Consider the following 26596-nt stretch of genomic DNA (forward strand, 5'->3'; position numbering starts at 1 on the left):
TGCTGCTGCCCGCGACAAAGTGGCCTGGGGAAAGTGACGAGGAGCTTTCTCACGACGGGCTCGAGGGGAGGACTCCAAGAGCAGAGCTCTTCGAGGTAACTGCAACTGTACCGGAAGAGTTGCTCGACATCTCAAGATTCAGCTCGGCCTTGAAACTTCACAGAACAACGGCCTGGATTTTACGGTTCATCTATAACCTCAGAACGTCAGAAAAAAGGGTGGGACCACTGACAGCCGAGGAGATCCACGTAGCGCAAACACACTGGATAACGAGAGCACAGAGATCACCGTTTGCCACCGATATTGATTGTACAGGAAAGAGAATGTCGCCCCCACCTGGGTCGCTCTTGCGTGACTTTCGCACTTTCATCGATGAAGAGGGATTGCTGAGGATCAGCGGTCGGCTCCAGTCATCGAACCTGACGCAAGAAGAACGCCACCCCATTGTACTACCTAAGGAGCATCGATACTCAACGTTGCTGACTGTCGACGCCCATCGCCAGGTACTGCACGCGGGAATCAGGGACACTCTCGTGCAGCTGCGCGAGAAGTACTGGTACAGTGTACTAGAATACTTGGGTAGTGTTGGGACCGGAGCGGCTCGGCAACGGGAGCTCTTGAGGGCGCGTGTATTGACAGTTCGTGGTGGCACTGTAGTCGAGTTATCCGGTTCGCGCAGCCCGCCTTTTTTTTTCTTTTTTTTTTTTTTTCTCTTTGAGCGGTGCATGTATCGAAAGCTAGGAGCGCGAGCTCATAGCGTTGGCAGCTGCCCTTGGTGCACGGGAGCTTGTGCCGCCGAGATGTGCCCTAGAGCAAGGAGCTCGCGCTTGTAGCCTTTCCGGCGGTACAACACAAGGTGAAACAGAGTATAGGGCACGTAAAAAAAGATCGGTATTTTCAAATGTTTTTTTTTTTTTTAATTTTGCGGTAGGCAAAGGGTTAATGAAATGTTTGATGGGCCATGTTGCAATTGCAGCTTTGAAGGGAGCCATCATTAAAGGCCAACCTAATTTAAAAAGTTCGCGAACAAACAACGAGCTTTGAACGAAAGTAACAAGGCGTTCGTTTTTGCTGTGTTTGTCCGTCTATTTTCGTTTCTTCCTCAAGCTTAATTATCTCTACCAACCCGCTCGTTCTGTCCTGAGATATTCATCGCTAAAATTTTGCCTTTCTTCACTTAATTAAAAAAACTGCGCGCTGAAAGCGCGAATGAGGTTGTGCTGATATTGATGCGTAGAAGAATGACGCAGTTGTTTCTGTCCCCTCGTCACTAACTCGACAGCGCTTCTTCGGTAGACTCGCCGGCGCCACACATCAAGACGACTAAGTTACTATTCTACGTATAATTTTCATAACGCGGTTTCTGAATCAAGCGAAGAAAGGCAAACTTTTACGATTAATTTTGCGAACCTCGTTGCCTTTTCGCGAATTGTCGAAATTGGGTTTGCCTTTAATAAGGACTCCTTTTAAAACTGCAATTGCACCATGGCCAATTAAGCCGTTAATAAACAAGTTAACTAACAGATCTTGGTTCATTGTTAAACATTGCAACGGTTATTCACCCATTCATTGTCCACCGAGCCCTACAGATATAACGAAAGACGGCATCCACATATCTGCCACATCCTTTTTTTGTAAAATATGTAAAGTTCTGTAAAGAATAAAACAAAAACACCCTAAATGTCTGCGTGAACCAGATACGCCCCCTGTGAAACCATGGGTGTTTTCCTTCGAATACCCAGCTCAGGCGAGACTTACCTGGTTGTCAGAAAGCAGCTGTCGGTTAAATGTATTGTTGTGAGCGTGTAGGTTTCAGATGGTTTACCCTCAAGAGGATAATGCGCTGCATATTGTAACCATGTATGCGCTGCACATTGCAGCTATTATTTCAATGCCGTGCTGTAAACTATTACAACTTTTTCCTTGCCTGATCTACGTGTGCTCATGTTTTCTGCTCAAAATGATGTGATATAGTTTCTTGTTTTCTTTGAATCTTATAAAGCATTACTTGTTCAGCCCTGTCTCAGTTTTTGGACTTAAGTTAAATGTTAAAACGCGTGATAACAATTGTCACGGCTTATAAGCCATTTCTTACAAGTGAACGTCGGGTGAGTCTCGGATGGTCGTGGCAGCCACGAAGAAATAGAAGATTTTCACCCCTTTGCGACCCTCGCTTGGGTGGTTCGTCGCATAAATGAACAAAAGAATGAGCGACAAGTGAAGCGAGCTGATTAAGGTCAAGAAAAAAAAGACGGGCAGAAAAGAAGACAGAGAAGCTAACCTGGGGTATTAAAAACATACTAAAACAATCTCGAACTTTAGTATGTGCCGTTTCGTTCCGTTATAAAATAAGATAGGAAAAAAAAAACTGCTTCCGAGTTTTAGATATCCCTTTCAAATATCTAATGTTCGGCATTTGCGACCAAGGAAATGGGCATTTCATTTAAAATGCTCACCATCCGACAAACCGAAACCGCTTCTTTAAAGTCGCAATTGTTTTTATGTAAAGGAAGGGTAATGTAGCTTGTACCGTCCAATACATTGAAGCATCATGTTGCTAACGATCGTGCCGCAGCGTAATTGATGGCGCGGTACGACCGCTGGCAGGTCGTAGCTGTATCAGAAATCCTACGTGCACTCCACCAAAGCGGCACCAAAGATTCATATTTTCGCGCGTGCAGCCGCGCATGCGCACCAGGGTGTCGAACCGGAACCGAACCGAACCGAAAACCGGAACAGAACCGTTATTTTTAGCCGAACCGGAACTGAACCGAACCGAAAGAGTCGTTGCCATCTTGGAACTGAACCGGAACCGAACCGAAAAAAAATATAACGGTAACCGGTTCAAAACGGTTCAAGGTAATTTATTATTTTATTTTTTGCTAGTATCACAAAATGAATATATGGGAATAAAAAATTTACGGCTGTATTTCTATCTATTGCTCAAATTATCATATACAGAATGGCAACGTACGGTAAATTGTGGGTTTTCGTGGCGCTTTTGTATTGGCACTATGATTAACCATGTGTCACGTTGTCACGTGACGTCATGGTGTCAACACATGTTGTCAAATAATGTCACGTGACCTCGTGACGTCACGTGACTCACTGCGTCAACTCGATTTAATTTGAGGAAGTCACTACATGCATTAGCCTTGTTGACAGCGTGACGTAACATGACATCACGATTTTTCACCGAGTCACGTGACACCGTGACGTAAGCGGTTTTCATAACACCTAGTCGAGTGCACGGGTTCTTGACAGTCAGCATCGTCAATCATTCGGGTAACTGCTCATGTCAATTAAATAATAGCCCAACTCTAAAAATATCTGAAGCTCAGCCCAAGCTTTTGCTTTGCAAACCCTAGCCACCTAGGGCATTACTATGATGAACACTAACGGTATATAATTAGCGTCAGATCACGCGGCCGCTTGTTCAAATTGCGAGTTGAGGAGGGGATCGACAGCTGTCTTTTTCCTTTATTTTTTCTGCATCTGCTATTGCGCGGAGACTAAAACTAATGCATATTTTTGCAAGCTATAAACGTCAGGGGTTACTTACGAGCAGTATTTATTGAAAGTACAAAAAAATGTTGCAAGACCGATTTTACATCGTTGTGGCACCCAAACATTTTTTCGCTGCTGCTGAACTGCATCCGAAAGATGTCGCCGAGAATAGAAGTATTGAAATGACTAAATGCGAGTTATTTATATGACGTTCGATAGAACTACATGTGTATACGGAAAGAATACTTTAAAAAAATATTTCAGTGACCTCAGAGGGTCAGCCGAACCATGGCAGTCGCTGTAAGTCCCACACGAGCGTCGTTCTCAAGTTATTGCCCAAGTTTCGACCCCCTCTGTATTTCTCTTAAAGAAGCTATAAAAAGATGTCTATACATAATTAAATTCTACTCAGGATCACTCCCTAACGTTAAAAACTGATTGAACTTGGCTTTGCTTTTCTTTTCTTAACTAGGCAATGGCAGTCGCCAAAAAGTTAGAGAAATATGAGCCTCGTTCATCCCCTCAACTCGGAGCCAGAAGCGGCCACGTGGCCTGGTGCCTGTCTTATTCCGCCAACGTTAATCATACCCCCGCGCTGGGGTTGCAAAGGAAGAAAACACGTGCTGGAGCTCCAGGCATTGTTAGAGTTCGGCTATTCTCATTACCGCAGTGGTTGGACAGTTGGACACGAGCCACTACCCAAGTGTCCACCGAGGCATTGCTTGTTACGAGCCGATGTACAGTGCTCACGCAGTTCTCCTGTCCAATCCATGAGCCGCGCTCGACTGTCGTGAGGCGGGTGGGTTTGATCCCACAATTACGTCATCAATCTTTGCGAAGGCTAGACTAAAAGAAATAGTCTCATTTTTGGCCTCGCAATTTCACCGCGACAAAGAAGCTTCTAAATCAGTGGCGGCCTTTGCGAGTATACTTGGTTCAGGCTAGGACCAGTACGCTTCTGCAAAGTCATGAACATTCCACCCCGATATCGTTTTATGTCCCCTTTAAACTTCACGGGGTGCAAAATAAAAGCAGTGAAGGGTTGCTGTTATCAAGTGAAAACTAAAATTGTCGAATTAGAACACACGAACGGAGGAGACAATTTCTGAGGAATACCATCAATCAGCCTTTCCACTCCGGTGAAAAAGGAAGACCAGCGAAGCTGTACTATGGTGGAAATGAAGTAACTGCCGGCCGCAAGTCGGCAAGCCAGAGTGGAAAGCCTGGAGATGTTGCCGCCATCTATGCGCGACGGCGGCAACCAGATAACCGGCAAGCCGGTTGTCTGGTTGCTGTCGTCACTTGTAGATGTCGGTAGCTGTCCAGAGTTTATTGTCGTCATTTGTTTGCTGACGGACACGATACTGGGGCAACTAGCGCTTAATAGCTCCGCTGTAAAAAGAAGTGTGTGTGTGTGTGTGTGTGTGTGTGTGCGTGTGTGTGGGGGGGGGGGGGGGAGAGGGGGGTTAATTTTAAAAACCTACTGTGTTATAAAGGTTCCTCTTCCCCGCATCTTTGGCGCAGACCAAAAAGCGCTAGCCCGGAAACCACTTTGTGTGCAAAAGGCTCTTGCCAAATAGCACGTTTTTGTCTTTCCAGACGCTCGCGCCGTTCCTCATGACGATCCACTAAGAATAGTAATACGTGATTTTAAAATACTTGGCTTTCACTGAGCTTGAACGTTACGCAGCATGCATTTTGCGCCATCGAATACGATTTTCTCAGCAGGACGAAATCACAATGACTACAGCCTATAGTGTGATGACGTCACTTACCATGTTAAACAGTTAAGCTTTCTGGTGAAATGTGGTGTTTGCAAAACTAGCAGTACATCTCCTAATTGTAAATTTGTGCAATTTTTATAGCAGTCTCGCGATGATATATGGCAGCCTAGAGAAATGTTAGCGCGCATGGCTATTCAAGCATAGGGTTCTAAAGTGAGGGCCAAAACAAGTGCAGGTAAAACCGAATATAACATTAGCCTCCCGAGGCAGTATTTGGCGAAGTTTCGAGCTCATGGAAGCTGATAAAATGTGGTTTACACTAAGATTTTAAGAATATTTGTCTGTCCTTCGCCCTATTTATGTAAAATTATAAATTTCATTGCTTGCATTCTTACGCATATCTTCTTGCAGCAGGCCGTAAAGTAAGGGATTGTTTAGAAAAATTACATTAATTATCTCTCTATTTTTGAACATTTCATGTATTTGACTTCCGATCTATTATGTGAGCACAGAGCCCTTTTTGGCGTACCCTGCAACCCGATGTTTCACACTGCCAATCAGCAAACAGAAAAACACTTTTATGCAGACTCCACAGCTCGCGTAGTTTTGAGTATCGTCCTTCCGCGTCGGTCTCAAGCGGTTATGGGAACTTTATAAAGTAAAATTTATTGATCTTTATAAAAATATATTTAATTACTAACTGAATATTTGACAACATAAATAAGTGGCCGACCGCCCTAAAGCAATGCCCCCCAAATTATCTGAAAATTGTTCTGTCAATCTTTTCCGTCGTTTCTATCCTCGACAGCCACGTTGTAAGTGATATGGGACAGCCTTACACACACTCCTGATTTTGAAGCTAATTTAGATAACTATGTGTTCCTCACACATATAACTTCTCAAGCATATAGAAGTCTGTTATCGCTCTTTTATGTGGGGAACATTACTTTTATGTGTCTGTGGGCTGGACAAAAACAAAGTAAACAAGGGCGCGCGGCGGAACTATGACGATTACGCACGCAAACCGTCAGAAAGTGTCCAATTAAGTAGCTGCCATGTCGAGTAGAACGTGAAATACTCTTGCGTTTTACTTAACAAAAAAGAATTTTGGAGGACGCTTAAGCTTCGCCTTTAAAAGCGGAACGCCATAGCCTTAACAGGTCTTGTTTACATCGCACTCTCATTTGCCACGAAAGCGTGACTCGCGTGGCCTAGTCAAAAGCGTCTGACTCGCAACCGAAGGGTCGTGGGTTCATATCCCACCTAAAATTCTTAATTTTTTTCTTTAAGGCAAAGGAATTACTTTAATAAGTAAAATCACTCGAGACATACGGCGAACTTTAATTCGCATTACATGTCATGTTTTAATCACTCTCATTACACGCGTGATGTTACGTTTCACATGAGCATTGTGGGTTGTTTGAAATTCTTGCGCGAGAGCTCTGACGTCATCACCCTATCGACCAACCAAGATTTTCTAGTCACGCCACCGACATTTGGTTTTCTGCGACATGAGCTCCTTAACGCTACCGCGTTAAAGTCATCAATTAGTTAGGGTGATGCCCATTCGCAAATTAAATTGAACGGCATCTTGTCAAGAACAAACCTCAATAGCCAGGCTATGCCAGCTTCTCCTGTATAAGAAAATGTTCATTTGGACAAGCGCTATTTTGGGCCAGATTCGATCGGAGTGCGAAGGTGCGTATAGATTAGGGTGAACAATTGCGATTACTCCTTGCTGCATGATTAGTCGCATGCATACGATACTGAGTGTAAACAATGTTTGGTTAGAACAACATTCAGTTTGATTGCGGCTCGGTGTTCCTATAAAAAATTGTCCAAAAGGAATTATTTTAAAACTGTTGTGACATTTTTAAAATTTCATTGCTTTTAGCTAAGTTGTGTCGTCATCTTATACATATATTGTGAAGTGTGTTTCGTGAACGATATCTGGTAATATATATGGCCACGAGGTGCTCATTTTATAATTTTATGTGATATATTTAATTCCTTGGTTCAAAGACACAATCACAATTTCAACTTTAATACTGCGACATAAAGTTGTATCAATCACGGGTATTTTAGGCGACCTACCACACTTCGCGACAATATTTTATACTGTGTAAATAAATCCGCTTGAACTTTAAAATTTTACTTAAACACGAAGAAAGGACAAAAAAATGCTGTATAGTTCTAAATTTCAAGCCGATCTATTTCCAGATACCAACAAGCTCACCTCTTCACTCTTGTACCTAAGCATTTTAATTCAGGTAAAATATGTGTTTCTGGTAAACAAAGGGATGTCGAGCCGTATGAACACGACGTTATGTGCGTTAATGTAGATTTACTTCTACTCTTGCGTCAAAATTAAATAACTGAATTTCATATTTTGGTACCTAAAAACAAAAGTAAATTGCACGGACGATCGAAGAAGCTCAAGAGTTTTACGGCGTAAATAGTGTATATGGCCAGAACAACGTGGAAAATATATTCTCAATTTAGCGGTTCAAACCGGTTCGAACCGGTTCGAACCGGTTTGAACCGTTATTTTTGGCTCCCCGGAACTGAACCGGAACCGAACCGAAAGCCGTGAACCCGAACCGGAACCGAACCGATACAAATTTCAGTTCGACACTCTGGCGCACACCTTCCGGATAAGGCGCCGGACGCGACACCTGTCGCGATCAATACCACGCGCTTCAGGCGAGCCCCTTCGGTCCCAACACTACCCAAGTATTTTAGTACACTGTAGTACTGGATCCTCCGCGGAAGACAGCTGGTAAAGAAAGTGGTGCGTGCGTGTGTGACCTGCCAGCGATTCAACGCGACTCCTGCAAGTGCTCCAACGGGACCCTTGTCGGCGGATCGTACAACGCGAGCGGACCCGTTTGAAGTAGTGGGCACAGACTTTGCGGGACCCCTGTATGTTAAGGCGAACGACCTCACCAGCAAATGTTACGTGCTGTTGTTTACATGTGCGGTCACCCGAGCGGTTCATTTAGAGCTAGTGACAGACATGTCGAGAAAGAGCTTTCTGTATGCCTTTCGCAGATTTGTGTCGCTGAGAGGGGTATGCCGCGTCATTTATTCGGATAACGCTTTGACATTTAAACGGGCCTCAAAAGAGCTAAGTGAACTGTGGAAGACACTCCGACACCCTGATGTGATTCAGCATTTTGCTAATTCTGGCATAGAGTGGCGATTTATTGTCGAACGAGCGCCATGGTGGGGAGGTTTTTATGAGAGGCTCGTGCGCTCAGTAAAGGTGTCATTGAGGAAAGTGATTGGAAAGAAATGCCTGGGCGCGAAGGGATTGGCCACGGTTCTCACCGAGATTGAAGCCGTGGTGAATTCGAAACCATTGACCTTTGTATACAACGAGGTTGGAGAGGGCGACCCTCTCACGCCGGCGACCTTTCTAATCGGTAGACGGCTGACGGCGCTGCCGGCGGCCGGTGGAAAGCCGCTCGCTTCGACACCGGAAACACTTCGCAGTCTGTGGCGAAAGCGTAAACGGATCCTAAATTTATTTTGGGGGACGTGGGGGGCGGATTACCTCCGAGAACTGAGGTCTGCTTATGCTAGTCGCCAAAAGCAGTCCCCTTCGCCCCGAGTGGGCCAGTTAGTCCTTTTGAAAGAGCCACTTCCACGACTGCTTTGGAAGCTTGGAAAGGTTGAGAAGCTATTTTATGGACGCGATGCAAGGGTTCGTTCATGCGAGATTCGCGTACATCGCGGTACGGTATTGCGAAGGCCAGTGCAACTAATCTACCCCCTAGAAATGACGGAACTCTAGAATGTGCTCGCGCCCATTCGGTGGGGAGTGTGTTGGAACATTCGCGAGGACGGCATCGGATTCCTTCTGCGGAGAGGATGCACGCGAGGAGCGAGCTGAACTTCACACCACGGCTTGTCTCGGCGGAGACGATTTACGATCGCGCGCGGGGGTCGAGATGTAAACTTCGTTCCCGCAGCGGCCGGATGCAGCCGCGAAGATCAACAGCTGGGAAAGTGGAGACGGACAGAACGAAAGCTGGAACACTACCGATTGGAGAACGAGAAAGTGGCTCGTCTGTTTGGAACGTGTGTGTAGTGTGTGTAGTTTAAAATAAAAGTGTTGGGGTTTGTTGAGACTGATCGATATCTCGGAACGCCAAGAAGCAACAATTCCCTCAACATAGGTCAGCCCGTTTCATTTTTTCCAACTACCATCGTACTGCTAGTGTCACATCAATGAAAAATAGTTTATGTTTACCACTTCTTTCTTTGCGACGCAAAATTTCACGCCTATGTCTATTTCATAAAATGTATTTTCATAACCCTCTCCTACGCAATCGGATGATTACTCCCCCTTTTACATTCCATCCCGTCTTGACCATCACCATAAAGTTGAAGTTCCAAGTTCGTTGACCACAACATTTCAATCTTCTTTTTTACCCCGCACAGCCGAGGAATGGAACCACCTCCCCGGTTTGATTGCTACTATAACTGATACTAACCTGTTTAGAAATTCCATCACTAGCTATTTTAGCAGTGACCCATGACCTATTAATATTATTATTTTTCTTTGTTTGTTGTATATTTAATATTGTTTACTTGTTACTATATTACAATCTTTGTTTCATGTATGTGCTTTCCCCCTCTGTAATACCTTCGGGCCCTGAGGGCACTTTCAATAAATAAGTAAATAAATAGACTTGGAGTAGAAATTAAGTAGCTTCATCGAACTTTTGGTAGACACTGGCTAGAGTCCCTAAACTTCAATTCACCGGTCGTAAAAAGGCAATTGTTTATTGCTACTAGAAAATCCTGTTGAGGAATTGAATAGAACAAATCATCGGTCCAAATAAAACGCGCGACATGTTTTCAGATAGTCATCTTTTAACTGACCAGGGAAAAAAATTAAAACAGAATTAGGCAGTATCGCGATACAAAGGTATCGCGATAGTATTTCAGAAATACATTTCGTATCTGTATTTCTGTATCGCGATACATTTTTTTCACCAGTATCTGTATTTCTGTATTGAAATACATTTTGGAATGTTTCTTTGTATCGCGATACAATCAGGATGAATTGTATTTCGTTACATTTCTTGAGAAATACTCCCCCCCCCCCCCCCCCCCACGAAAAAAAAAAAAGAAACAAGTCCGAACACATTTTTTTTATTTTTTATTTTAGTTCTGAGGGCAGCAGAGTCAAGGAGATGCTGGGGCATTGTTACTATGCTGACCAAGGTTCCTTTTGATTTTACAAACTATTTTTCTATGCGTCCTCTTCTCTCTTCTGAGGAGTGTTGCGTAGTCGGGGACTCGAACCCGGTGGCGTGCCAGGAGTGGAGTCAGAGCATCTTCTGTCGTACGTCCTTAGGTAGGGATTTCTTGAGTCAATGTTTGCTGGCCTCCAATGCCCGCTGCTAACCATCTCTCTCGCCTTAGCGTACAGAGTACACCCTGCCGGCAAAGCTGAGTCACATTCCGTTGCAGCACCAGCCTGGCGGTGGTTGACTTTAAATAGTAGGACGACTCACGCTGTGAAGTTCAACACATATTCGAATGCATCTGCGGCTGCGCCCGTAACATTGCATGGCTCAAGGGTACGTCAGCAGCCGACATGAACGTGACCTGCTCCTCTGGTGATCCGAAACCCAGAAGGAGGCCAGAAATGGCCTCGCTATGCCATCCCAGACTACGTACTTCCGCGACTCGTGTCGAGACCGCTGCTTCTCGGGCAGCTCTTACCTGTGCCGGCAATGTCAGCTCGCAATCCACGAGGTCTCTGTTTGGATAATGCTAGGCAAAACTTGAGGACTGCAATCCGTGCGTCGGTGGCGGAGTGTTGGTAGTAATGAACTGCAGAACAGGGATGCTACCGTATCGTTTTTTTCAACCGTAGCAGAAGATAAGACATGTATTCAAAAATGCTTCAGGTGGTCCACTATTCTCAAACATTCCAAATGGCACTGCATGCACGATCTTCAACGAGGTAACCTACAGCGAAAGTACGTATTGTCCTTTCATACAGCAGCGTAGTAAGGTTTAATGTCCAAGGCCACACCTGCAAATAAAGAATACTAGTTTATTCCACCGTGACATCATGTGATCAATGTTGACAGGATTCCCTCGTCAGACAGATAAAATGTCATGGAAGGGACCGCGGTCAGCCCTTGATGGAACGTTTTTTTGGGCCCATTGAAGACTCCTTGTCGTCCGAAACCACTACCTTCAGGGCAAAGTGCCAAGCCTACAGGAAAGTAATGTCGGGATCGAAAACATCCACTTCAATCTTCAAGCTTCATCTTAGTTGGCGTCTCAAAAAAATTTGGAAAATGTATTGCACTATCAGCATTTCTGTATTTGTATTTCTGCCCTCCCTCAAATGTATTCCTGTATTTGTATTTCCAAGTACTTTTTGCCTCTTTTCAAAATGTATTTCCGATACGTATCGCGATACATTTTTACAGATGTATCTTAGTATCAGTATTTTAGCTACTATTTTAATGTATCCCAGTATTTGTATTTCCAAATACATTTTGGAGTATTTCTGCCCAACCATGGATTAAAAGAGCCAGGTTTTCCTATACAGGTGCAGAAGGAGGCGGCGGGACTTTGCTCAAAAGTTTGAACGACCAAGAAATTGGGTGCTACGTAAAAATTTGTAAGGATGGTAGTGCCTCTGTACCTCCACGGTGTAACCAATGTTGAAAACGTCTCCTTGCGGTGTAATGTGCAACTTGTTTTCACCGCTTCTAGTAAAGTACCACAGCTGTGCAAAAAGGCCCTCTTGTCAGGAGAGCAAACGGGTGTTTTTTTTTTCATATCGGAAGAAACAGCCAGATAATTTTGTTCACTGCCGTGTGGGGCTTGTATACTGCATTCTGATGTTTTCTGGTAAGGCCTATACGGGCCAAACGGGAGGCTGTATTAATGACAGACGGCGGAAGCACTGCAACGCTCATCGTATGACACCTTCTGGCCATTTAGCAGTCCAGTGCAGCAGGTGTTGGTATGCTCCCGTGTTAGAAAATACAAACGTTTTAGGGCGATTTAAAGAGTGGAAAGCGCTGTTGGCCTTGGTGGCTTTCAATATAAATACTTTACGTGGTGACTGCATAAGCCGCCCGTCACTTGTTTTGACAGATACTAAAGAAGCGTTCTTATCGGCAATACTGCCACGCACAATTTTTTTTTTTTTTTTTAATTTAGACGAGGGTGAGGTGCGCCATTGAACAGCGCATTTGCAGCCGGCGAAGTGACTATTTTTTGTTTTGTTTTCTTCTTAAGTCCTATTAAACTTCCAGTTGCGAGAAAGCGCTTCACTCTCCTACCTGTCGTATTTTCTGCCCTGTCTTTTTTTTTTTCTGTGCGCTTTTTATTTCTTCATGAATCACTACCAACTAGCCCGGTTTTCGACCCTAGATCAAGGGTTTCTCCACTCAAATAAGCTCCTATTTAAGCATATCAGAAGGGTATTATGTCCCGCCTGTAAGTGTGTGTGCATCAGGAGTATCGAACTCCGAGCACCTCTAAGATCAGCTTCCAAGCAATGCAACCAGATCTTGCAAAAATAATAGGGATCGTTCTAAGTAATGGGAGAACCAAAAGCTCGGAAGAAAAAGCTTAAACGTTTCTATTTATTTAATCGTCAAAAAGTACATTTCATTGACTTTCCTCGGTATCTCGGATATAAAGATAAATTACCGCGTGCACGCAGAAGAAATGGCGTTCTGCATTGGTTCGCGTCGATCATTCAGTTGACTTCCCGTTGTAGACACGATCGCTGCAGTTGTATGACTTGAGGTTGGTTTTGCGCTCCCAGGGCCTATAGTTAACCACGGCTGTACAGATCATGTAAGGCTGCAAAGTAGAAAAAGACACCACAACTTCCATGGAAGACACTAGGAGCCGGACCACAAATTATGACCCTTCACTAATAGGAGGAGAGGCAGTTGCTCGCAGAATGCGTTTCAAGGGGTTAGTATATCGTTCCGGTAACTCCGTTAACGATATCTGATATCTCTTCGACTCCTTTGCAAGCACATCGTATTGGTTAAGGATGGCTAGTTGGGCTAGTTGGTTTCGCATCATGGTGTAATACGCCAAAACAACAGGGCCAAAAAACGAAGGGAGAAGTAGACAGGACGCGGCGTAATTCAACTGAATTGTTTACTTGGATGACAGAATTTAAAAAAAAATAAAAAATAAAAGCAGGCACACTTGGCAGAACACCAAAGATATGGTGTAAAAACACACCCCCCTCAAATGCCAGCGTCATTGGTTCTTCAAATAGTAGAATTATTTAGCAGTCAAAGACAAAGAAGGAGGGCTTATACAAGTGTTGTCGTGGTGGGACCTAATCAGGAAGGCTTCGTGAATTTCTCTTGCCGTTTTTGTTTTTTAATGGCCCATGACACAGGTGTCACCAAAGATTGGGCTGCACTTTTCAGAGTTCGGCCCGCAATCGCAACGGTCACAGCGGACCGCTAAGTGGCCAGACGGCGACTGCCTGATCGCCAACGCATGCTCTCTGACCCTTTCATTAATGCACCTCCCCGTCTGGCCAACGTACACCTTACCACATGACAGGGGGATTTTGTACGTGACACCAGTGGCGCACTCCCGGAACTTAGTGACATGTCGTTTTCTGCACGTCTCTTGTGCCACATCCGATTCCTCTCCTAATCTGCTTATTTTTTCACACAGTGAAGATAGTTTATTCGGTGCTGAAAAACGACTGGTATGTCGAAGCGGTGGGCCACCTTCTTCAGATTGTGGGACATCTTGTGAATGAAAGACAAGACAACAGGCCTACCTACCCTCTTGGGAGCCCTTTCGCACACTGCGCTATTGTCTTTTTTCATCTTTCATCTTTTTCATCATGTTCTTCGAGATGTTTCAGAGACCTTAGCAAAAACGATGAAAAAAGACAACAGCGCAGTGTGCCAAAGTGCTCCAAGAGGGTAGGTAGGCCTGTTGTCTTGCTTTAGATTCTCAAAATGTCCCACAATCTGAAAAAGGTGGCCCATTGCTTTGACGTACCAGTCGTTTTTTTTTTTCAGCACCGAATAAACTATCTTCACTGTGTAAAAGGATAAGAAGATTAGGAGAGGAATCAGATGTGCCACGAGAGTCGTGCAGAAAAAGACATGTCACTAAGTTCCGCGAGTGCGCCACTAGTGTCACGTACAAAATACCCTGTCATGTGGTAAGGTGTACGTTGGCCAGACGGGGTGGTGCATTAATGATAGGGTCAGAGAGCATGCGTTGGCGATCAGGCAGTCCCCGTATGGCCACTTAGTGGTCCACTGTGACCGTTGCGATTGCGGGCCCAACTCTGAAAAGTGCAGCCCCATCTTTGGGGACCCCTGTGTCATGGGCCATCACAAAACAAAAACGGCAAGAGAAATTCACGAAGCCTTCCTGATTATGTCCCACCACGACAATACTTGTATAAGCGCTCCCTCTTTGTCCATGAGTGATAAAAATTCTACTATTTGACGAACCAATGACGCTGGCATCTGAGGGGGGGGGGGGGGGTGTCTTTAGCCCCTATTTTTGCTGTTCTGCTAAGTGTGCCTGCTTTTATATTTTATAGTTTTTTTTTCATTCTGTCATCCAAATAAACAATTCAGTAGAATGTTACGCTGCGTCCTGTCTAGTTCTTTCGTTTTTTGTCCCTGTTTTTTCGGCGTAACACACCGTGATCGTATTGGTATCGAGCATCTTTAACGAAGTTATCGCAACCATCGACTAAAAAATCATTACGTTCGGTTCGCTTTGCTGCCACCCTACATGCAGTCTTTTACGAGTTAATCGAAAAAAATATCGATTACAAGTACAACGGCACTTGGTAAAAAGTACAAAATTAAGCTCCTTGATTACTTGAGACGAAAAATATGGCTCTTCGTTGAAAAATAAAGTAACTTATTTTTTCGATTAGCTGAGATTTTCAAAACGACGAATATTTCTTACTGTTTAAAAACGAATATTTTGTATTGTTCACTAGTGGAATAGAATCACCGAAATAAAAAAAAAATTATCTTCCTCATCTACCAATTTCGGATAAATATCCTCGGAGATTTCTTGCCAGGATTTTTCAGTTACAAACTTGTACACACAAGGGGCGCCATTAGCAAGGGAACGAAGAAATAGTAACTGATACAAGCTTTGTTTTTACTTTAAAAATATTTTTGATACCTATTGCAATTGTTTCCTCATAAATAAATTCAAATGATTAGGAAATTACTCTGAACGTAATAAATTACAGGTAATTTGGTTATACATGTAATGAGCAAAGGTACAAAGAGTGCGAAGCCATTGAGTCAGCAAGTGTATTACGACAGCGCTGTATGGTACACAACATTTTTTTTTTCCAAGAAAATAAAACTGCAGGATTAAATTCCTGGCAACTATGAGACATAAATGACCTACAATAGGTAGTCTGTAGCAAGGCAAAATTAAAAAAAAAAAAAAACTTTCAGAGAAAAGAGTCGCATACTCACAACATCGACCTTGAGGTGGCAACGTTCCCTGCTGTACGAGTCCACTCCAATCACGCAGTCGGATTCAGCAACCTTCATTTTTAGTTTGTAGTCCACACCCGCAATTACCTGCAAATATATGACAAGATCATTAAATTTCGTAGCTCATGAATGCGAAAAAGCTTAAAAACTCCAAGTACAATATCGTACACGGGAACGATGATGAGAGCTTTCAATTTAACTTCATATATACCTCTACGCTGGAGCATTTATGTGTATCTTGAAACTCAGATGCTGATGATCTCCCATTGAAACCCTTTCCTCTAAAAATCTTATCCAAGTCTCAGGTACAAAATTAAAGCAATTCACTTTTTTGAGACAAAGACCATACATGAATTGAGTACTATACAAATTGGCTTTAGAGCCGCATGTTAGTCTATAGAGAAGGCGTAGAAAACTGTCAACATCTTGTGGACGCGTTACCTGAGACTCGACGCTGATGAGCGTCATGAGGGTGTCGAAGTTGGTCCTGTCCTCGACTTGAGAGGAGATGGCGAAGTGAGCCCACTCTTTGTAGCGGGGGTCTACGTCCGGGTGGTGCCTACTCCAGACCCCGGGAAAGTCCGAGGAGACACAAACGACGCCGAGGAGGACAAGGAGCGCTGTCTTCACGATAATCATCTCGAAATGGCTCTGGCGTCGAACAGTGAAGCCCCGGTACTCTTTCGAGCCCATTTATACCCCTTTGAATTGATATCGGGCGGTGCAATAACATTGTTACTTTCGTTATCTGTAAAACAATTGGAAGCATGTGAGCTTCTAATTTCACTCGTCCATGTAAAAAGAAAACACTTGACTGCAGAAAAGTATCATAGATTACGGAAATATATCCACAAGATGTTCACGGCCTCTTAACGTTATCAATACACAAACAGGCAGGGTTGCCAGGTAGTTTCTAGCTCAAACCGCCAAACGCCAGACGGTGTAGCCCAAAAGTAGCCAAATGCGAGAGATCTATGTAGCCCAAAAGTAGCCATATTCTGCAGAGCCCAAAAAAATCGTGCGCTCGAATGTGCGAGTTCCATTCGAAGGCACCGCGTGTACATATCTAGGGTTTAGGAGCAGCTTGCAAGATCTACGGCATCTTGAAATGTATTGAACGTTTTATTTCAAACACAGAAGTAACAAAATTTTCCACACGCGTTTTTCACATAGTTATGAAGCACTCGCTCGTGCCCGGCTTACTCGCCTCATACATGATTTCCATGTTAAAACGGGCAAAAACGTCTTCAGCAGGGTTGATGTCCTTACACCACTCGTTCTTCCCAAGGAAAGCAAACTTTACATAGAGGACGTTTTGAAGAGTTAGAAGGAACATGCTCTTTTTTAGGCCTGACTTTGTGAGGGGCACGTGATTGAATACTCTTTCCACGGCGGCATACGACATGGGCAGTGTCGGGAGCACGACGGCAAGCTCGGATAGCAAAAGAAACAGGGCTCCTCCTGCGCATCCATCTTGGCCTTGTTCTGAATATTCATTGTCCCAAATCTGTTGTCTTTTGTTATGGCTCATTGTGCTGTAAGAAACTTCCAAGGTTTGCGAAAAAGCTTTCTTTGTTATATCCGGTACAGCACGCGTTATCGGCCGACATCAAATTCTGCAGGATGTCTTGAGTTGCCTTTAGTATCATTTTTCCTCAGATGGAGGTGCCTCCTGTAGGAGGATGGTGAGAAACTCGAGGAAATAAGAGACGCCAGTAGGAAGCAGAAAGTGCGTGGTAGCATAGAATAAGCTAGGATTAATAAAAACGCGATGTCGTCGGAGCTGAATCTAGATCACGGTAGCTCACTTAAGCTAATAGGTTCTGGCATCCCGCCCACAAATCTTCACGCAGAAAATCCCCGACAGCGGGAATCCAGATAGGGTAAACTGTCGCTTTGTGTCCATGCTGAAGTGTCTTGTGTACATCTACTCTATACCAAGAAAAAAAAAATGTGCCGCGTTAAGATTTGAAGTAGCCCAAAAATAGCCACATAGCCAACCGCCAAATTTTGACGCCAAAGGCATGACAAAGTAGCCCAATTTGGCTATTAATAGTCCAACCTGGCAACCCTGCAAACAGGTAGCGCTGCTGTGGGCCTGCTGCTTGCGCGTTTCACATTACACCAACCCGGTGGCTGCCCACACCTGCAGTAGCAAAGGGCTTTCTTCTAAACAGAGCGTTAGTTTTCAACGATATTAATAGGGTGCCTTGCAGAAGGGAACACTGAAAGTCACAGACGATCACGGACGGTTGTAACTTTTAGATGGGGTAAATACTTCAGTACCAACCAGCAGTAACAGTAAATGCAATGCCTGCGTTGAATATTGCGCGCGTTGTTGAAGTATTTATTTGGGAAGTTAATCTTTTTAGGCGTCATCACGGTTCAGTGGTGAAACGCGAAATTTATAAAAAAACGTTGACAAAATGGTTGTCGAGAGTGGTGCATGAACAGCGGAATATATAAGCAGTAGCTACAGCTTGCTTTCCCTCTTATTCGTTTAATGACGTTTCCAAATCTCTGGTTTACTCAAGTCTGATGATGATGATGAGGATGCGGCTTGTTCCCTTTGAAACGGGCGAGCGCGAACTAAGTTCGCGCCCAAGCCTGGGAGCGAAGAGGTCTTAATGCCCCCTGAGGTGGATCTTATTCCACCAGTCTTCAAGTCTTCGCTTAGTGGCGACTACAAGCCAGTGCCGGCCGCTAGAAGGCCCCTTTATCTGCGTAGCTGCAGAGCTTTGTGCATCAGAGTAGTCTGCTTGGTTGCGCTCGATTTCAGTAATTGTGAAGCCCAACGCCTCTGCGAGCACTAAGGGGCTCTGCAGGCGTGGGCACCGGGAAGGCTGAAGTCCCGCACAATCTAGCACAACGTGCTCCACCGTTTCATCGTAGCCTCCGCAGACCCGACATGCACTCGAGGTCACCGTAGCATCAAACCGGCGTCTGTAAACTAGTGTCCGGAGGGACCCTGCGCGCGCCTCAGACAACAAGCGGCTGCCCAGGCTGTTGTCGTACAGCAGTGCTTCAGATGCAATGGTTGTTTTGTGGGTCAGGTAAACTTGGAGCGTCGACTTTGTTTTTGCGTCTCGGAGCCATTGTTGGGCCTCGTTGTCACGGACTTTCTTCTTAACCTCTGACGCCCATTCCCTTTCTGATGACGCTTCAACGGGGTCAGAAAAAAAGCCATACTTGTGCTCAAGTTGATGAAGGCGCTTCTGCCAGCGTGTCCGCAGCCCCGTCAGGTGAGTGTACATAAACAACCTCCTGGCCCACTTGCTGCTGTCCATATGGCGAAGACGCCCGTAGTAGGTAATTTTGCTGGTTGCCTCCCGAGCCTCAAAGGAGGGCCAGCCCAGCTCTCCCTGAACTGCCTCGTTGGCGACCCCCCCGTGGCAGCCCAATGCCTGGCGTCCAATCTCTCTCTGTCGGCGTTCCATATGGGCTCGGACATCACCGGGAACGCATACTACGGCATTTGCAAATGTCAGTCCAGGTACTACTACCGCTTTCCAGAGCTCCCGGGACACAATGAACCGATTGCAGCTCCAAAGGCTTCGCTTACGGAGAATGTTGGCTCCTCGTGTGGCTGCGTGGCGAAGATAAGCGTGGTGGTCTTGTAGGTAGTCTGCCGCATTTTGCAGTGCGATGCCCAAGTACTTATATGAGTCGAGTATTGGCACATCGCATCCGCCGAGGCGAAGGCTGCCGAGTGTTGGCTTGAGGGAGCCTGAAGCCACAACCGTCGCTGACTTGCCCACGTTGAATCTCAAGCCAAGCTCTATAGCCTCATGAGTGCATATGTCAAGAAGTTGTTGCATTTCACACACTGATGCCGCAGTCAGTACCACATCGTCTGCATACGTTAGTCCCGGCAGAACCGAGTTGACGGTCTCGCCATGCTCCAGGTGAGTTAGAGAAAAGCCCAGCCCTGATCGGATGAGCTGCCTCTCTAGAGTGGTCACGTAGAGCATATATGAGAGCGGAGATAGGGGGCATCCTTGCCGCAAGCCCCTCGTCACCAGCACCTCCTCAGACATACACTCACCGAGCTGGGATTTAACCGTGTTACCATCGTAAAGACGGTAGATGAGCGCTGTCCACTCCGGTCGCCTGTTAAGATCCTGGAGTTGACGAACGAGCCGAGTATGTGGGACGCTATCGTAGGCCTTCGCGATGTCAAGAAAGCAACAGATAAGATTCCTTTTCTCCCTTCGGGCCACCTCAATACATTGTGTAAGGGTATACAGGTGATCTTCCAATCGGCGCCCCCGTCGGAAGCCTCCTTGGAGTTCCGTCAGTAAACCCTCTTCCTCCGCCCATGCGGTCATGTGCTCTTTCATGATGTAAGCGAAAGTCCTATACACCGTACTTGTTACGGTCAGGGGTCTGTAGTGTCGAAGGTAATGACGATCACATCCTTTTTTAGGAATCAGTACGACCCGACCACCCCTCCAGTCTCGAGGAATCTCTTCTGTCCCAGACAGAATGTTCTCGAAGATGTCCGCCAGCTGATCCCTGGACTCACTCCCCAACGCCTTAAGAATCTTATCTAAGCCTTGGGCGGTGTTGTTCTTAATATGCGCCAGTGCGCGTATAAGGGACACCCTCCCGATTGTTACACAGGTAGCGTCATCCGGCGTCAAGGCCGTACCTTCCGTCTGGCTTAGATCCTGTAGCGGTGCCGCTTCCGGAGGTGAGAACACCTCTACCAAATGATCTGTAAGACATTGTCCCAGTCGCTCTGTTGGCTGCCCTGTGTCTTCGTCCAGGATAGCGAGGCACTGCTCCCTTCCGTTGAGAGTTCCTAGGTACCTCCAGAACTTCCTAGGTGCATCTCTTCCGCTTGCACTGATTTCTCTCATTGTGACCATGTCAGCCTGTGCCATTTTCTCTTGGACAAGTTGCTTTGCGGCTTGTTTCTGGAGTTGGTACGCAAGCCACTTTAAAGGAACTTGGTCACTGTGGCCGCCAAGAAGGACCGTGCGGTGCTCCCTGTTCAGCTCTTGTCGCAATCTGATAGCGGCTTGTACTTCCGCGCCTCACCATCACTTTCTTTGTCGTCGTCCACCTCGTTCTTTTGTAGAATGCTGTTTGATGAGGCGGTTTAATTAGTCCACATATTCTGCGTATCCAGACGCACTCACTCTCTTGCTGCTGTTCTCGAACTCCTCCACAACCTTCTCAGCTGCCGTCGGGGATAGCCGGAAACCACCTGTCCGAGGCGGCTTTTGTTTTTTTAGTTGTCGTGTTGCCTTTGAGAACGGTAACCTTATTCGGTTGTGGTCGCTCCCAACACTGTGGTCACCAGCTTCATCGATGTCTGCGTGGACAAGGTAGCGGGCCAGCTTCTGTGAAACCAAGGCATAGTCAATGCAAGTTTTGCTTCCACGGGCACTCCACGTATATTGCCCTTCACATGAGGCTCTAAGGTTGACTATCTCCAGAGCGTTATCTTCGGCCATCTGCATTATCATTCGTCCATTTTCGTCCTCCAGTCCATCTAGTTCATGCAGGTGTCCGTTGAAGTCACCCATAATCAGGATCTCTCTTGTAACAGCAAGGGTCTTGGCATCGGTTGTCACACAAGCCATTAAACGCTGGTTCTCTTCTCTGCGCGCAGTTCCTACCGACAGGTACACTATGCAAACGGCTACAGGGATACATATTATCTCCCCTGTCACCCAAATATGGTCCCAGTACTCTCGTGGCTCCTTCTGCCATACTGATGTATTGCGCCACACTACGCCCACTCCTCCACCTCGGCGCTGACCTTCCACACGATTGCGTCCAGCCCAACAACAATTTTCGTTGGTTGGAGCTTCTTCCAGATCACGTAGTTGCGTCTGGGCTACTCCAAAAAGTATCATTTTTTCGTCCTCCAACTCGCTGAACAACTCTTCCCATTTCTGCTGCCGTCAGGCTCCTTGGAGATTGAGAAATCCTACCACCTCTGTCGGTCGTCTGCTGCGTCTACGTCGCCTTCGTCTTTTTTTAATACTACTGATTCTGACTTTTGCCCGCTTACCCCTGACCCCCCTCACTGAAAGTGCCTTTAAACCCCTTGCCATTGACAGTGGTAGCCCAGCTGCTGGTTCACCATCTCGATCACGATTGCACGCAGATCGTGGAGGGGGAGGGGAGGCACCACATGTGTATACAACTGGGCGACATGTGCTGTCTTTGGGGAGGTCCAAGGTCCCGAGGAAGGCACCGGAAGTTCCCCGCTTGAATCTGTCTGGCGCTGAGGGTGGAGTGGGGGCATCTCGGGAGGCCATCCGAGCGCTGCAAGATTGTTGTGTGCGGCCTGTGTGGACCTCAGTGGTGATAACCCTGGAACTCCAGTCGCCGGTGGCAGGCGTATGTTCAAGTCCACGTAACGAACTTGCTGCTCGAGCCCGGGCGTCGGAGTGTAGTTTACCACAGCAGGATAAGGCAGCTGTTGTCTCACCTCCGCGTCTCTGGGGTGTGGAAAGGGATTGTCTGTTACAGTGTTCCGGTGGGGCCGCACTTGCGGGAAACTTTGTTGGGGCCTCTTTGTGTATGGATGAGCCCTGGAATCTGGCCGACAGGAATGTCTGGATGGCTTGAGCAGGCGAAATGCAGGCGTCCGGTGGCTCTTTTGGTGAGCATCGTTGAAGCCGAGAGGAGGCTTCGTCCTCTGCTCTTCGCGGTTCCATTGGTAGCGCCGTTCCAGGTTTTCTGGCGCTTTCCCCGATTGGCTTGCTGTCCCTCCAATGCCTCTCTGGACATTGCCTAAAAAACGCCTTGCCACTTGTGCCAGTTGTTGGGACACCACACAAGCAGCCATTTCTCCGTAGTGCACGCCATCTTTGTCCATAGTGTTGTGGCCAGTCAGCTCCGCAGTGAGGTCAACGTACCGTGCACGTATCTTCCTGAACAATCCCTTGATCTTAGCGTTCAGCATCATTGTCGCAGCCTGTACAGCCTTGCCTTTGCTCACGACCTCTGGCACCGAGCAGATAGTCAGCGATGCTTTACGTGAGCTCCATCTTTTACGGAAAACTTCTACAACATCCTCTGGTTGGTGTCCCTTCAGCAGGTAATTAATCCCCACATGTATGATGTACATACGAGGAATTTTCCGGGCCCCTTCCTCGTACTCATCAATCATTGTATGGACACGCTCTGCTGTCGCCTTTCTGTTGAACATCACCTCAACACTTTGTGGGTTATTCACTGCAGATACGAAAGGTTGGGCAATGCGCTGCACGTTGCTGTCCCCAACAATCAAGACCTCTCGTGTGACCCCAGGGGGAGGTCTGTCCAGTCTTGTGAGGCCCTTACTGACTTCCTGTCGTTTAATGAAACTGGTGAGGCGCAAACCCGTGGTCGCCCCGTCGGGGATCCCAGGTCTCTTCGAATCATCCGGGTTGTTTCAAATGTGCAGGAGGTTTAGATCTTCAGTTGAATCATCCTTCGGCTCATCTATGCCAATCAGCCCTTCAGACTCCGGTCCTGTGACACTGGGTATTTTATTCAGGTCGGTTTCAAGCTCCTCTCCGTGTTGCATGAAATCTGACACGTATTGCGTCAGATCTTCGCACTGTGTTCTACCGGCGCTGTTTCGTCGGTCGCTCAGGTTGCTTATGTCGAAACCCACGAGCGCGTCGTTGGACTGCTCCTCGGACATCGACAGTGTAACTGGCAGAGTAGTTGACGGCACTGATTTTAGTGACCTAGCCTCCCTACCCTGTAGGAGCTCCCTCCATTCCAACAGCTCTTTAAGCTGTTGCTCCATTGACGTGAACTTCCGTTGCATTTCACGTAGTATGTTTCCTTCCGTCGCCGCCTGCTGCAGTTGTTCGGCGAAACCACCTATGCGTACTTCCAGCTCCTCCATCTCCTGCTTGTGCATCCGCCGCAGTTCAGCAACAAAGTCACAGTCCTTGCATGATACCTGGGACAGACCTCTGATAGTCTGAAGGTGTTCATCGGTGACCGGCTCGATGAAATGCTGCGAAGCGTGTTCGGTGGTTGTATCTTCCGGCGGCTCCTGGAAAGGTCTGCATTGGCTCCCCGCAGAACTAGGCGCCCTGCTTGGGATTGACAGGAAGTCCTCATCGCGATCACTGAGCGATCCGCTGCCAGCCTCTCCCACCGGCGGGGCGAGCAAGGTGTCTGCGCTCACCTTCACGGTGCTGCCCAGCGATGATTCACCCAACTCTGTCCCAGTCAGGAAGCCGTCAGGAGTTGCCGTAGCGGCTTGAAAGCGGTCCACAAGTTCACTTTTTGATCCAACGGTAGATAAACCCATGGCTTTAAGCTCCCGTTTCAAATCCATGACTCTCATCTTCGTCGTCTATCTATATGTCTATAAGTCTAACATTCATATTTTTTTTTAATTTCGATAATATCTAAAATACTGAAACGCTTTCATTTTATTCGGTGAAGCTGAGATTCTTTTTAGAGTAAGCGGTTTAGTGGGGAATCCCTGGCGTCTGAGTTTCTAGATACATATGATCCTCATTTAGTTATATAAGAAGTAAACGTGAAAGCTCTCACCACCCGTTCCGTGCATGTAAATATAGCATATTTTCATTTAGCTGTTTTCAACTTTCTCTCATTTCTAAAGTGTCAAATATCAGGATGTTTTGTTTAAAACATCCCGCTTGTCCATCCCCCCCCCCCCCCCCTTCCCTCCCTCCCCTCGGCTATGAGGTTTTTCAGTGCGACCACTCAGGTCAACGTAGTTACACAAGTTAGGTGACGATGCTTCGCTCTTTAGAATATAAAATTAGTAAAAAAACTAACACAACTCACATAGGTTTTAAACAAATTTTACACATTTGTCGCTTTATTCAATTCCGAAGTAACGTCCCACACAAAGGGCTAGGGCCTTGTATATCCGCAAAGAAAAAAAGGCAGGTTCAGAAATTCATCTTGCAAGCAAACGAAACAATACCATAATGTGGGATACATATTTGAGGTCGAGTGTAGCCTTTCATGGACACGCGAAATTAGAAGCTCACGTGCCTCTTATTGTATCACTAATGACTAAGGCTCGATGTTATGCGCCGTCCGATGTCAATCGAATGCTAAAAAAGACACTCGAGTAAGGGGGGGGGGGGGGGGGGGACAGAAAGGGAAACGAAGAAACACAGCACTCTATGAAAACAAAGAAATAATACTTGCGTAAGTGAACTGGTTACCCATCAGAAAGAGAAAAACCCAAAGGCGATGTTTTGTTTGTCTCCTTTCTTATATATATATATAAGAACGAAATATATAAGAATAAACTAAAGCTTACTTTTCTCATTTTCGTTTATCGACGGTTCTTAATCTCTGGTTTGCTGGAGCCTAGCATTCATGTTTTTTTTTTTGTTTTTTACTTTGGTGAATATTTAAATTAGTGAATGGCTATAATATTTTTCGGTGAAGCTGAGATTCTTTCTAGAAGAAAAAGTTTCAGTGGGAAATCATTGGCGTCTGAATTCCGAGACACATGTGATCTTTATATCGATATACAGTAAAACCTCGTTATAACAAAACGGGATATAACAAACTAATGGATATAACAAAGCAATCATAATTCCCCTTGCTTGCTAATAGTGGGAAGAAATGGACATTGGCTATAACAAACTAATGGTTATAACGAAATAATTACGACCGCTCCTTCAACTTTGATATAACGAGGTTTTACTGTAAATGAACTGCACGTGAACGCTCTCACAATCCTTGCCATGCATATAAATGTGCCCCATTTTCAACTTTTTCGCATTTATACACTGTCAAATGGCAGGATGCTGTGCCTAAAACGTGCGGTTTGACCAACGTTTGGTTTGACCCACTCTCCACCCTCTCTCCCCTCGTCTCCGTAGTTTTTTAAGTATAACCATTGAGATCAACATGTTTGCACAATTTCGAAGCTGTTGCTTTATTCCATGTGATGTTAAATTTTAAAAAAAATCACATATATTTTGTGGGATTCGACTTGCCTTACTGCACCACGAGGTCGATCCCACTCCGTAGCTCGATGTTGAGGACTGCTACGGCCGGGTCCGTCCGGAAGCTGCCGTGGACTCCGAGGAGAGGATTCACTCCAAAACACAAAGATACTGAAGAAGCGGGTTTATTTGGCTGTTGTGCCACCACGCTGTGTCCGTCGGCCAAACTAATAAAAGAAAAGAACGGAAAAGGGTCGGCGCTGTCACATTAGACAGATTCACCTGGAGGGGGCCCACGCTGCCGCATTAGGCAGATTCGTGGAATGGGAAAAGCTCCAAAAAGAACGAGGCTCCGTGGCCCAGAGCCTTCCCCGGACGAGAGCCCGCGCCGCCGTTCGCGGCCGCTTATCTAGCCAGCAGAAAGTGGACGCGCCCGGGGTAGGTAGTGTGGCTTATCCCGCAGATGGGCCACGTCCACAATCATTTCCGAAGGGTGCGCCGGAGGCACTTTCACCCAAAAGGGCGAGGGAAGACACGCCCTCTTCGAGGAATGCGGCCTTACCCCCGTATCCGGGATGACGTCGCCATAACGCTCCCACGGCCTGCTTGTGCTAGGCCTAGATAGGGAGACGGGAAACTCGTGGTTCCCACACTCCTCCCCCCTTAAGGCTGAGGTAGGACTAAAAAGAAAATTGGCCTACCGACTCTCAAACAAAAAAAAACGAAACCGAAAAAAAACTACCGCGTCCGGTACCGACCCCCACATGCTGGGGTTGACAAATAGAAAATCCTCGGGGACGCTCCCGGCGTTGAAGTCCGTGGCTCACCATGGCGCAGGGACTTGACGATGTTTTGGCCGAAGTCCAGCAATGACGACTCCGGGGCGTCTCCCGACGACGCGTCCCGTGCTGGCGTCGGCACGCGCGCCCACCCGCAGTGC

The 26596-nt window shown here is 46.3% G+C and overlaps 1 protein-coding gene across 1 annotated transcript; it reads right to left on the reverse strand.

Moving 5' to 3' along the window:
* Positions 1 to 12974: 12974 nt before the first annotated feature.
* Positions 12975 to 16411, reverse strand: LOC120848991 (salivary cystatin-L2-like). Its single transcript, XM_040221066.1, has 3 exons — positions 16193 to 16411; positions 15731 to 15838; positions 12975 to 13085 (listed from the first exon to the last, which is right to left on the reverse strand). Exons 1-3 carry the CDS (start codon positions 16388 to 16390, stop codon positions 12975 to 12977), a joined length of 417 nt encoding a protein of 138 aa, XP_040077000.1. The 5' UTR covers positions 16391 to 16411.
* Between the last annotated feature and the right edge of the window lie 10185 nt (positions 16412 to 26596).

Source organism: Ixodes scapularis, unplaced genomic scaffold (genome assembly GCF_016920785.2).
Source record: "Ixodes scapularis isolate PalLabHiFi unplaced genomic scaffold, ASM1692078v2 PGA_scaffold7__128_contigs__length_106722199, whole genome shotgun sequence".
NCBI lineage: Eukaryota > Metazoa > Arthropoda > Arachnida > Ixodida > Ixodidae > Ixodes > Ixodes scapularis.